General features: G+C 48.7%; 1 protein-coding gene across 50 annotated transcripts in view; it reads left to right on the top strand.

Annotated features, from left to right (window-relative positions):
- TRERF1 (transcriptional regulating factor 1) overlaps window positions 1-12900 on the top strand; it is a 202564-nt gene that overhangs the window by 174571 nt on the left and 15093 nt on the right. For all 50 annotated transcript variants that reach the window (XM_082733021.1, XM_082733013.1, XM_082733005.1 and 47 more), the window contains 5 exons: window positions 361-500; window positions 635-738; window positions 2210-2285; window positions 10007-10095; window positions 12012-12122. In XM_082733021.1, coding sequence (XP_082589147.1) covers window positions 361-500; window positions 635-738; window positions 2210-2285; window positions 10007-10095; window positions 12012-12122 — 520 coding nt within the window. The remainder of the gene's footprint in view (window positions 1-360; window positions 501-634; window positions 739-2209; window positions 2286-10006; window positions 10096-12011; window positions 12123-12900) is intronic.

Genomic DNA, 12900 nt, shown 5'->3' with positions numbered 1-12900 from the left:
AAGGAATAACAAATGTAATAAGCACATTATGCTTGTTCCGTTTATCCTGGTTAAATTGTGCCAGCGGCCATACCCTGGGCAGCTGTTGCCTTGCAATTAGCACCCATCCTGAGTTACAGTGAGCTATGATGCTCCGAGCAGACTTTTCCCCCCGCTCCATGTAGCATCTCTCCCCAATCTTAAAGCTGTTCCTTCTCCCAGTGAAAAGGCCATCCCTGGAATCTTAGGATCACACTGTTGGGAAATGCCTCTGCATTCTTCTTGCAGAAGGAACTGGTTTCCTCCTTTTTCAAGTTTCTGACAGTTGCTCTTGACCTCAAATTGAAGGCCATACTGTTGTTTTCATTCTTGTCCTTAAAGACGCATCAACATTGGCTTGAGGTTCCAAGCAGAGATCCCAGAACTTCAGGATGTCTCTGCCTTGGCTCAGGACACACACAAGGCCACACTAGTATGGAAGCCCTGGCCAGAGCTGGAAAACCATGACCTCCAGCAAAGAGGTATTGGCATGTGGGAAGAACTGGGAGGGGAAGGCTTGATCCTCTCACAAGGGTCTCTGGCTTCAGGCTGGGTGTTGTTTGTCCTTGAGATTTGAGCTCTCTCTGATGCATTGGCTTCTTATTGTCCCCAACAGTGGAGAATCTCCTGAATTTGTGCTGTTCAAGTGCGTTGCCTGGTGGAGGGACCAATTCTGAATTTGCTTTGCACTCTCTTTTCGAGGCCAAAGGTGATGTGATGGTAAGGAATGCAGAAGAGAGACCATCAAAAAGAGAGAGAGAGAGACTTCACAGTTCATATTCCCCATGTCAGAATTTTGAAAAGTATTTTCCTGAAATTCTGTGTTGTCCCACATGCCATAAAACCAGTTTTAAGATCATCACCAATCAACATGCCACCATGTTCCTTATCTCACTGAGTGGGTCCGGATTTAAGCCTGTAGGAGAAACCTGCAGCTGGACTTCTGTCTGTACGTCTATTCCTGAGTAATAATTATGTTCACACCTGTCTTGGGAAATTAGAATGTCTTTTTAGCAGTCTTATAATTCACATCAGAAACTGGGCCTCCAATGATAGAGGTAGAAAACCTTACTGAGACTAGACTTGGCCTGAAAGAGCCTATCCTACTCTGCTGACTGTTCTTCCCTGCTGTGGAAGTCCACCAGTTTGATGTTCATAGAAGTTTATCTCCTACCCAAAATGAAGGGTTTGCTGTGTACCAACTGGGGTCATTCTTGCAGCTTTGGCACAGTCAGACCTTTGGTGTCATTCTCCCAGGATCCTAGCTGACCATTTACCTGCTTCACCTGGGCTCCTACCAGGGGCACTCAGTTACTCACATTAGTTTCCCCCTTAAGAAGTACATGGTTTTGGTACCAAATCTGGCCTCTTGTGTCCCAATACTACCTTCTCATGAGATTATTGATTCCTTTCATGGCTTTTCTAGGATGTTAAGAGAATGCTTCCTAATCCTTTAAGACAAGTATTGTAGAGAAGAAGCATTTCTCAAACTTCTAATGTGCACACAAATCACTTGGGGCATCTTGTTAAAATGTAAATTCTTATTCAACAGTTCTGGAGGTGGGGCCCAAGGTTCTGCGTTTCTAACCAGCTCCCGGTGGATGCCCATGCTGCTGGCCCATGGACCACACTTGAGAAGCGAGATTCTAAGCCTTGCTCTGCTCCTAACCCATCTACTGTTCCCATGTACAATTCCAGAGGCACCATTTTTTTTTTTTTTAAGTTGAACAGGCTGAAAGAGGCATATTTGAAAGTGTTCTTTACCTAGGCTCTCTGGAAAGACAGTGCATAGTACAGTTACTATTAACACAACTGTTTATGTTAATTGCAACAAAATGCATTTTTCTGTAAAACACCCACAAATCACCCACTCATTTACTTGGAGCCTTTCCCCAGAGATTGAGTCCCCATTCAGTGGAGATCCCACTGTCTCTCTGAGGCTGGGGCCTTCACCAGGGAAGGAGTGGGGTCTCCACTATTTTTCTCTGACCACAGGCATGGGCAGGGGGAGGCGTTTGAGTGCCACATCCCATGGGGTGCCGGCCAGAAAGGAAGCCCGGTCTGGGTTTCCTTCCAGCACCCGGAACTCCTAGCTCTGTAGTGCTGACTCCTTTTCCCCGTTAGGTAATGCTCTTCCCGCAGCCCACAGACGGCTCATTGACTCTCCCTTTTCTCTCCCATGGGTCTGCAGGTTGCTCTGGAAATGCTGCTGCTGAGGAAGCCAGTCAGGTTAAAATGTCATCCATTAGCAAATTACCACTATGCCGGTAGGTTGCCAGGAGCCTTGTGCCCCATTGCTTCCTGAGAGCAGGCTTTTGCATGTTTGGTGGGGTTACTTTTTAATAATAGATCCACCAGTCCTGTCCTAACCGCCCCTTGTGAGCTCCAGGGCTTCTGGGGCACAGCTGGTGGGGCAGTTGTGTCTGTTGGCTGGGTACTCTTGGGTGTTTGTATGGGTTCCCCTCACCCTAATGGACGTGCCAAGAGCCGGGTGACAGTGGCTGGTGCCTGCGTGTGTGGCAGTGAGACTGGTGCGTCGGCAGGAAGGCACCACCCAGGGGATGGCACAGAGACAATGCTCAGTGGCCCTCTCGGCTTTGGAATTAGTGGCCATGTGTTCAGATCTTGCCTGCACCCTTTGGCCTTCTGGAACCTTGGTCTCCTCACCCGTGAAATGGGGCTCCTCCTCCATCCTTTGCAGCACTTTGTGATGATCAGAGATAGTAGATGTAGCACAACGCATGGCATAGTCTAGTCACTATCATTTATTTATTGACTAATTACTTATTGAGTACTTGCTGCATACAAGAAACTGTGCTAAGTACTAAGATAAAACAGTGCCTATGACGGACGTAGGTGGAATCCTACCTCCTGCAGTCTGCAGTCTGAGGAGGAAGGAGTCACCAACCACAGATGACACTCAAGGCCAGAGAAGGACATCTACATATGTGTGTACTATACACACGCACATACATATATACGCATGCATATACATATATGTACACGTGTTACACACATAAACGTACACATACAGAATGTGTCCTGTGACGGTGTGGGTTAATGATGGCATCACCAGTAAGGGGGAAGAAGAAAACACCTTTGAGAATTGAATGTGGTAAGAATCATGGAAAGAGAAGGCGACAGGTCAGGGAGCCTGAAGTGACAAAAGGAAGTTGAAATCAACATTTTAATTTCTGGTAATGGGTAAACCCATCTGTTCTGAGGGCTGTGCAAGCCTGCTGGAGAGGGGACTAAATCCTCCAATGAGGATTTGAAGGTTCCATTGGTGCCTTGGGCAGATCCTGCATAAGTAGGTGCTAAGTACTGAAGTGGGCTGGGGGACCTGGTTGGACCTTTCCTAGTCCTCAGTCCAGGCAGACAGATGTGGCCTAACGTGAGGGCTGCTCAGCAAATATGAGAGTGTTCTCCATGGGCGCCCCACTGGGCCCAGCGCCCTTTGCCACGCTAACTGTGGGTGGCATCACGGGCTGGAAAGGCCCAGAAGCCACTTACCTGAGCACAGACAGCCCTGGATGTCTGTCTATGGATCACTGTTAGCACATGGGCTGCTACCAGAAGTAGGCAAGCACAAAAGGGACACGGGGATAAGAAATCATTTAACTGGGGCCTAAGCCAACCAGTTTCTTACTATTGTCTCCATCACTTCCTGCTTGGTGTCTGCCCCGAGTACGGGTAGGAAGATGTGGGAGTTCTCCCTAATCTGCCGTGGAAACAATTCAATCCTCTTAATTCCCAGCGTCATCTGCTGCCCATTAAACCCTGACAGGCTGTCCAGCCTACTGGAGCCTGTCTCAGGCTTCTTTGAAGAGTGGGCGAGACTGTTGATGATAGGGAGCTTCCCAGCCATCTGCTGTAGCTGCCTCACCCACGGGGGAACCAGGGTGGCCGGAGCCTCTGGGCTGGTCAGCTCCAGCTGTAAGCAACCTTGTCTGAGACCCAGACCCCCTCCATCCAGTTCTTCCCACTGTGCCAAGCAAGTATAACATTGTTTTATGTGTGTCATGACACAACATTTGGAAAGCTATATAGAAGCCACCCCTCCCCAAAGAAAACAGAACCAAAATGCTGTAATAATAATAAGGGTTCTGAAACTAAACTCTGCTAAAATTACCCATCTTTTAGGGTCCCCAGCTAATTAGTTGCCCATCCTTGGCCTCCCTCCCCCATAAGCAGACCAGGAAGCACTCTGTTGCCTCCTGAAATTTTCAACCTTGGAGGCAGGAGAGGTGGAGCTGAGGTCTGAAAGGTTGGTATTCCACCAGCCCTGTGTCTCCAAGAAAAGGGTATTCACATATATCTGCCAGACGTCTCCCTTCTCCAGGAAGTGATCACAGACTGGGCCGTGGAGAATCTAGTAGAACTATGAGCAAAAAGGCCACAGGTCATGGGTCCCTAAAGTCTCCATAACTTTATAGTTCTCTTCCAGGCCCCAGAAGAGGCCCCAGAGTATATCCCCCTTATATGTCCTAGTTACCAGCCACCACCTTCTTCCCTCAGTTTGGTTCAGGGTATCAGTGACTCACATCCCTGTGGCCCCATCCTATCTTGGCCTTTGTGCCCTTTTTGGTTGCTCTCCAATAGGATTCTTTAAAGTCAGCATCACCAGGACACGGTCTTCTGGATCGCCTTAGGCTTTGGCTCTGTGGCTGTGACCAGTGTCACCCCACCCCCACTCTGTCCCTGGAGGCGAGGTAGAACATCTAAGGTTAGAGGCAGAGGCTACAAGTTTGGGGGGAGACAGACGGAGACCCAGGCCTGTGTGAAAATCACTTCCCCTACTTTACTTAGGACATTGCCCCCCTCATCCCAAACAATTCAGTATGAAAAGAAAAAAGTGACCAGTGCTGGGGCCCAGGAAAGACACCAGTATGGGTGGGCATCTTGCCAAGGCCAGAGGAGCGCTGTACAAGATCCTTGGGAGGAAGGAACATGCTGTTGCATGGGCCTCCGGCAAGCAAATCCACACCCAGGCACGCTGTCCAGCCTCTCAGCCCACCCCCCCTCCCCCGCCCATGTGTGGGTAGCACTTTGCAGAAGTTCCCTGCTAGCAGTTGGGTTGGGTGGGGAAGGCCTGAACATGGGGGAGTCAGGGTGAGGAGGTCGCCTGGTTGTGATTAAGAGGCTTCCTGCATCCCTAGGTTTTCCATCGAACTGATCATTCCTGCAGGTGGGTGCAGACACTGGCCTCATGCTTCCTGGCAAGGGTGCAACAAAGGCTACCATCCAGCTCCCACCACAGCCCAGGCTCTTCCCAAGTCCCAGACCCTGACCTCACTCTGGACTTGCAGGATTCCTGGAGGAAATCCCCAATCGGTTGGCGAAGGCCTGTTCTCTATCTTGGAAGCTGCCCAGTTTGATGAGCAGATAGGACTACATACTCAAGAGAATGCTTGGCGAGGAACACAGCTGTGATGGCATTTTCCAGGCTTTCTCAGCTCATGTCTCTGGCTGGAGAGTGGTCTCCTCAAGGGCAGGACCTGAGTCGTCGTAATTGGTCTCTGGCCTTGCCTGACACAATGCTGGTAAAGAAGGGCCCAGCGTCTGAGTTCGAGGTGTGGATTCAGATGGAGACCTCCCTTCCTTCTGCCTCACGGGGATCTTTGGCAGCAGCCGATTTCACCCTCCACCCCCTAAAAAAGGATTCAGCCTTTACCTACTGTGGAAAACCTTATGCAGAAATGAAGATCTGATTTAAAAACAGTCCCCCTTTCCCTGCAGTGAACAGGTCTTCCTTGTTCTGTGCAATAACAACACCATCACCAAAGTATTTTAAGTCTTGAGAGCAGGATGGAAGGGCCCTCTAAAAGATCCTGAGCCCAATTCTCTCACCGCTCCATGTCTCTTTTTAATTGCCTGGGTTCGCTATAGATGGCCCCAAATGTAGCCCTAGTCCAGAGCCTGTTTCCCAGCAACCAAAGCTCAGAACATTTTTCCTCTGGATACTGTTCCAGCACCAGTTTCCTCAGTTAATTAGGCCCTTTGTAATTAGCCTTAATCGGCTTGTTAGGGGCCCCCGCTGATAACAGCCCAATAGCCAGGAATCCCCAGGTAGGGCAAATGAGCGCAGGGGGAATGTCAGCCCACTAACCCTGTGTGCATGCTGAGTGGACAGCGGGGATCCTGGAGAGGAAGAAAGGGCAGAGCAAGGGGACTGTTAGAGGCAGCCCCCTGCCTCGGTTTTGTGTTTTATCCTGGACTTTGTCCAAGACACAGAATCCAGGAAGGGCTGGCTTAGAACCTTGTCTAAAAATGAAGAAAGCGCTCCCGTCCGACAGAGCCTCTGGGAATGAGATGCCTGAGTCTTGCCTTTATGGGATTACAGAAGGCATTTTGGGGGTCAGGGAGTGGAAGTCGGGGAGCCACCAGCAACCAGCAGCGGTGGGATTGTACTCCCACAGAACTAGGAACACCAGCACGACCAGTATTCTTCTCCAGTGCCGTTAATTCAGGTCAGCCGGGGACAGTGTGTATCCCCTAGCTGTGGGCTGACTTGGAATCTCCTTTCTAAGGGATCAGCAATAATTGTTGTGTACCTACCCACTTAGGACCAAATGGTGCTGTCTGTCAGAGAAGAGGAAACTGAGAGCCAGAGAAGTTGAGTACCTTTGCCTGAGGCCATAGGAGTAAGTGGCAGAACTGGATTTGCAGACTGGGGTCTCTTGACTAAAGTCACTGCTTTTCCTTTAAGATTGTATTCATTTATTTGACAGCACGCACAAGCAGGGGGGATGGTAGGCAGAGAGAGAGGGACAAGTAGGCTTCACCAAGCAGAGAGCCGATGTGGGGGCTCAATTCCAGGACCCCGAGATCATGGCCTGACCCAAAGTCAGCTGCCTAACCATCTGAACCACCCAGGCACCGCTGAAGTCACCCCTTTTTATCACAGCACAGTACCTTTATCTGGGAAAAGCACATTTGGGTGTTTCTAGATGCGGTCCTGGGAATTCTGTCCAGGAGCCCAGGGGTGGATTCTCAGCCCTGGGGGCACTCTTAATCAGAATGTCATGAAGATGGACCCCGCTCTAGTGTGAGCGAATGGATTTGCTGGTCTGGCCTTGCCTCTGCCTCTCACTTCATGGATGTCCTTGTTGGATAGACACACATACATGGTGCTGTCTTGTGCACTGAAGTGCACCCAGAGGACCACATAAGGCAGCCGTCTTTTACTCTGAGCACATGCTCCCTGCCCCGGGCCCTGCAAGCCCTCAGAGCAGGGAAGTGCAGCACACTTCTGATCCAGGCTAGAGGTACAGAACAAACACTCAGGTGGGGGAGACTGAAGACCCCATCACAGAGCAGCAGCCCTAAAAAAGTCACTGAGGAATCAGCAGGGGGGATGCCCTTCCCCCATGAGGCTTGGAGTCCCCCATGTCAGATGGTCCAGGAAGCTACTTCCCATTCAGTGGGGTTGCAACTGGCAAGCTCTTTGGAGGCATGAAGGGATATGCTGCTTAAAAATAGACCTGGGGGGCGCCTGGGTGGCTCACTGGGTTAAAGCCTCTGTGTTTGGCTCAGGTCATGTTCCCAGGGTCCTGGGATCAAGTTCCTCATGGGGCTCTCTGCTCAGCAGGGAGCCTGCTTCCCTTCCTCTCTCTCTGCCTCTCTCTCTGCCTACTTGTGATCTCTGTCAAATAAATAAATAAAATCTTAAAAAAAATAATAGACCGGGGCTGTAATCACGTGATGATTCTGCTCCTGGCGTGGGGTAGAATCACCTGTGCCCACCGTAGAGATGGGTGCTGACCTGAGAAGGCTGCCTGGCCCTGTTAGTGTCTCATCAGGTCTGAGAGCCCCACTCTAACTTAGGAAATGTGTGCTCTGGCTGAGAGCAGACAGGATTCTCATTAATCTAGTCATCATCAGCAAGAGGTCCCCTGATTCCATATCTGAGATGCAACCCAGAGCTGTCTGGGCTCTGGACCTGCAGCGGGATAGCTTGACCAGGGCTTCAGCCAATGTGACATGTCCCCATCATGATCCTCTTCCATCATTACATGTCTGATTCCTCTTACCTCTGTTGTTTGGATGGCTACCTAAAGGAAACCACAGCTGCTCTTTGGTTATTCAACTGAAGTGTTGGTAATCCTTTCTGTCTCTCTCTTTCTACGTCTGCTCCTGAGCAAGAGGAATATGATTGCTGGAACTCCAAGGCCCTGAATATTAGACAGAATTTGAGGAACACTGATGGAACCATTCTAGAGACCCATATCGCACTGATGTCCTCTGCTCATATCCATTCCAGCAAAACCTCTCTACTCCTCCTCTCTTCTCCTTCTTGTTGTTGTGATGGCTGCACAGCCAGAGATGTCCCAGCCTCCAGAACCTGTGGAAGATGCTTCTTTCTGCTGAGGATTATTCGGAAGGCCACTCCCCTTCTGGAAATAAAGAGAAACTTGCAAACCAAAGAAATCAGGTGGTGGTGGCCCTGTGTTTTGGAGGTCTGAGCCAGCCAACTCCACAGAACATATTCTGAGTCTGGAGCCAAAGCTCTTGGTTTGGGGACCCATCACTGGGTCACACGGAGAAGGTGTTTATTTGAGAAATCTGTTTCTATCACTGACTCACACATTCTCTCAAGGAGCCTGATTCACTGATTTTGGCTGAAACTTCCAATGGGAGACACAATTCAGGTTTCCTGTATTTTCATCTTCATCAGCCAGCCATAGCAAAGTGGAAATCCTGGGCTTACCCTGGTGAGGAGGGAAAGTACTATGGTTTGGGGGATTATAGCTCTGAGAAGTAGAAGAACGTCAAAGGTCCTGCCGTGTACCATCCAAAAAATTCAGAGATGTGGAGAACTCAAAAAGCCAGGAAAGTGAAGCAGAGTTTTCTGCGAACCAGCCACCAGGACTGAACCTTATCTAGAGCCTCCAGAAATAGGACCTATCTTAGAAATAAGCTTAATTTCTTAACAGGACCACCCTGTATGATGATCTGCATATCTTGCTTTCTTATTTATGGAGGGGAAACAAATGTGAAAATCAAGTTCAGCCACCAAAGCAGGTACACCAACCCAGCACTGTGGGGCCTTGTTCTCATTGGTCTTGCAGATCAAGGACTGGTCCTACCCACCTCTCCAGCCTCATCTGCTTTCTTTTTGCTGGGAGCTTGTAGTTAAACCATACTGGGTTACTGCTTCTCTGAACACCTCCATTTCATCTGTAAAATGGGTAACAGTAATGCCAGTCTTATGGGGTTATCAGTAGAGCCTAATGATTAATACCTGTGAAGTACTTAGAAAGCGGAATAGTAAGCACCTAGAAATGCTAGGGGTTTTGTCGTTTGTTTTCCTAGCACGGTGTCTTGCGTGTAGTAGACACCTAATACCTGTTGATTGAGTGAATGAATGAATGGAGTGAATGAATGCATCATCTCACTCTTTGCTCTTACTTTTGCCTCAAACACGTTTCCTCCCCAGAATTCCCTTCCATCTCCTCCATGCCTGAACTGTTTCTGCGTGTCCTTTAAAACTCAGCTCAGGTGTTTTCTCTATCGGGAAGCCTGACCCTAACCTGAGCATGAGGCTCACCTTGAACACCGTGGCCTGCTGGTGTGTCTCCCCACTAGATGGTGAGCATCTTGATGGTGGATACTGCTGAATCTACCTATAGCTACATTTTGCTGGGCACTCCCTGTTTTCCAGTTACTAAGCTAAGCACTTGCGGTGTCTTATCTTCTTTAACCTTCGCAGAGATCACAAAAGCTGAAGACAATTGGAATCATTCCCATTTGTAGGTCACCAGACTGAGTCTTGAGTTCAGTAACTTGCCAAGGTCAAAGCCAGAGCTGGGATTTGAATCCAGATGCCAGGGTTGCGAACCATTACACTACACTGGATTTCTTGTTCAAACTGGAGTTGGATGTGTATCATATCACTTTCTAAACAGTCATGTTTTGTAACTAAATAAGCCAGCACCTAAAAGTAGGGAATACTGTGACCTGTTCTTACAATGTTTCTATTTTGTAGGTTCGGACAAGTGGACCTCCCTAGAAAGAAAACTGTTCAATAAAGCACTAGCCACTTACAGCAAAGACTTTATTTTTGTACAGAAGATGGTAAGCATGCTTTTTCTAATCGCTCACTTGAAATTGAATTTGGGAAATTGTGTACCTAAAGACATACAGAAATATCTGGTACTCATTTAACACTCTCAGGAGAAGGATGTTAGGGTCACTGCAGTGTCAGGGAGGTGAGGGAGAAGGAGAACCTACATTATTTGGACATAGTGGTCGGGGGGTATTTTTTATCTTATTAAATACATGTAATTTATACATTCTCTCAGAATAAATAGGACGGGTCTGCTAGTTTACAATATACATGATTCATTTCTTGCATATTTGACAGATTTGTTGTGTTTTGTCAATTTTTTTCTGAGAAATTAAAGAAGGGATGATAGGTGCCTCCCCACTAGCCAGCAGCAAAGCATCTGGTTTGGGGCCCCTAATCATAATGGCAATAATAATAAAAATAATAGTTTGCATACATAACATCTTGCAACAAAATAGAACTCTTCTATACAGATGAAATAGCACTTTTACAGCAGATAATGAACTTAGTAGACCTTCATTTCTAAGAGGTGAGGTGGTTTAGACTAAAAGTTAAAATGATCCCAAGGGTGTTTCAGAAAATCCATGAACAATGGAGACGTATTGTGTTATTAAGGTAATTAAAATGTTCAGGTCCACAGAGAGCAGTTGCAGGTAATAACTCCCACTTGGGTGCCTGTCTCCTGTCCTTAATCTAGGGCCTTCCTTGATGGATAGGAATCAGAACAGGTAGACTCTCCTCCCTCTCCAGACCTGTATTCACTATTGGCTTTCTCTGCCTTGGAGCCCACCCCACTCTTGGCTGCCCCGTAAGCTCAGCAGCTTCCATGCTGTCGTCTTTTTTGAGTCCCCTTGCCCCAGGACTGAGCCGGGGGAGGCCTCACCCCTTGCAGGCCTGCACCGTGTTGACTGGTGATGGAGTCATGTGTCATGTTTGCGAGCAAGTGCTCTCCGAGCCAGTGTCCTCACTCCCTGGCTTTGCGAGCAAATGCTCTCCGAGCCAGTGTCCTCACTCCCTGGCTTTGCGAGCAAATGCTCTCCGAGCCAGTGTCCTCACTCCCTGGCTTTGCGAGCAAGTACTCTCCGAGCCAGTGTCCTCACTCCCTGGCTTTGCGAGCAAGTGCTCTCCGAGCCAGTGTCCTCACTCCCTGCGCAGCTCTAGAAATTCAAGATATCCAGGGATGAGAAGGGGACAGCTTCAGGAAGACAGGACTTGGGGTTTTGCCCCTCTGATCTTACGATTGGGTTGGCTGGCTCCCCCCAAGAATTGTGGCCAGCCTCCAGAAAACACACATTATTGAACCACACTTTGAGCTTGGAGATCTATGAACTACACAAAGGCATTTTTCCCCCTCTAATATATGTACCTTTGCCCCCTTGGGGGAGGGCAGAGCAACATTGGTTTCCTGCATAAACTAAGCTCTTATCATCATAACTTTTGCCTTACATTCCTGTTCGATTACTGAGGAACATTTTTCACAAATAGATTTTGAAGGTCAACCAGCCAGAGAGCCAAATACACTCAAGCACATTAAATGAAAAAACATGCTGCTTTATGGGTTAAAAAAGGGAATGAGCTCTCTGTGAACCAACATCAAAAAAGATCTCCAGGCTATATTGTGGGAAAAAAAGTCAAGTTGCAAAACAGCAGACAGTGTGCTGCCTCTTGTGAGGAGAAATACATTTTTGTATTCTTTGGTATCTGCATTCAGTTTCTGGCATGGGACCCAAGAAATGAGGGGTAGCTGTGTGGCGGGGGTGGAGAGTGAGGGCTGGATGGAGGGAGACCAGGTGCTGAAGGAGGGTTTTCCCGATCTACATTTTTTTTTAATTGAATTGCAAACACTTGTGAGCTATTTCACAAAAGCTGATGGCTGGGCAGAGCGCATGCTGCCGAGCTGATCTGCAGATGGCTTTCCCGGCAGGTGAAGTCTAAGACGGTGGCTCAGTGTGTGGAGTACTACTACACCTGGAAAAAGATCATGCGCTTGGGGCGGAAGCACCGGACACGCCTCGCAGAAATTGATGATTCTGTGGTGAGTGAAGCTGGTCAGTCGCTGCTTATGCGGGCCCCGCTCCCGCCCCACACCCAGGTTAGTAAGCGGCTGGCGTTTGGCTCGGCTTTATGGAGATGACCACCTGAGCAGGTGATGGCCCACTCCCTGGCGGGATTCAGGCCTCCACTTCCTGGCACAGAAATGCCAGAAGGAAGGTGCTTCTGACTTTCCCCCGGAGCTCAGCACTCAGTTCAAGGAGGTGAGGGCTTGCCTGGCTTCCGAGGCACCCAGGGTGATCCCTGCCTTGACTTGATGGCTTATAAGTGGGTGCCCTTGACCCCCCAGGATATCCTTTCTGATCCCACTGGCATCACAGATGCTGCTGGCCAGAGAAGCACAGGCCTCGGGTTTTCCCACAGCGTCTGTGAAGCATGACCAAGGAGGAGCTCTGGCTTCTAGACCGTGCCAGGAGCTCTCAATTATTGAGGAATAGTTAGCAGTGTGTATATTCTAATCCTTAATCACCGTTTATCCTCAAGATTGATTTCCTTCGGTGGCAGACGATCCAAAGTTGTCTGCATATTAAGCAGACATGAAAGACGTAACACACTAAGGATGAAAGACACTGAAGTCTTCTCTGAACCCCTAATGTGTGGCTTCAGTAATTATGATCACTTTTGTACTTGTGGTTCACTCCTTTTATCTGCATCCATAGCCAGGGGAAATCTTTCCACGCACTGTGGGAAACATTACCAGCCGTGCAGGGATGTATAAAAATGGCATGTCTTACAACAGATTCGTGAACTCCAAGCTGTCA

Source organism: Mustela nivalis (assembly GCF_964662115.1).
Source record: "Mustela nivalis genome assembly, chromosome: 5".
NCBI lineage: Eukaryota > Metazoa > Chordata > Mammalia > Carnivora > Mustelidae > Mustela > Mustela nivalis.
The sequence above is the reverse complement of the archived record's forward strand: the minus strand, read 5'-3'. Positions and strand labels throughout refer to the sequence as shown.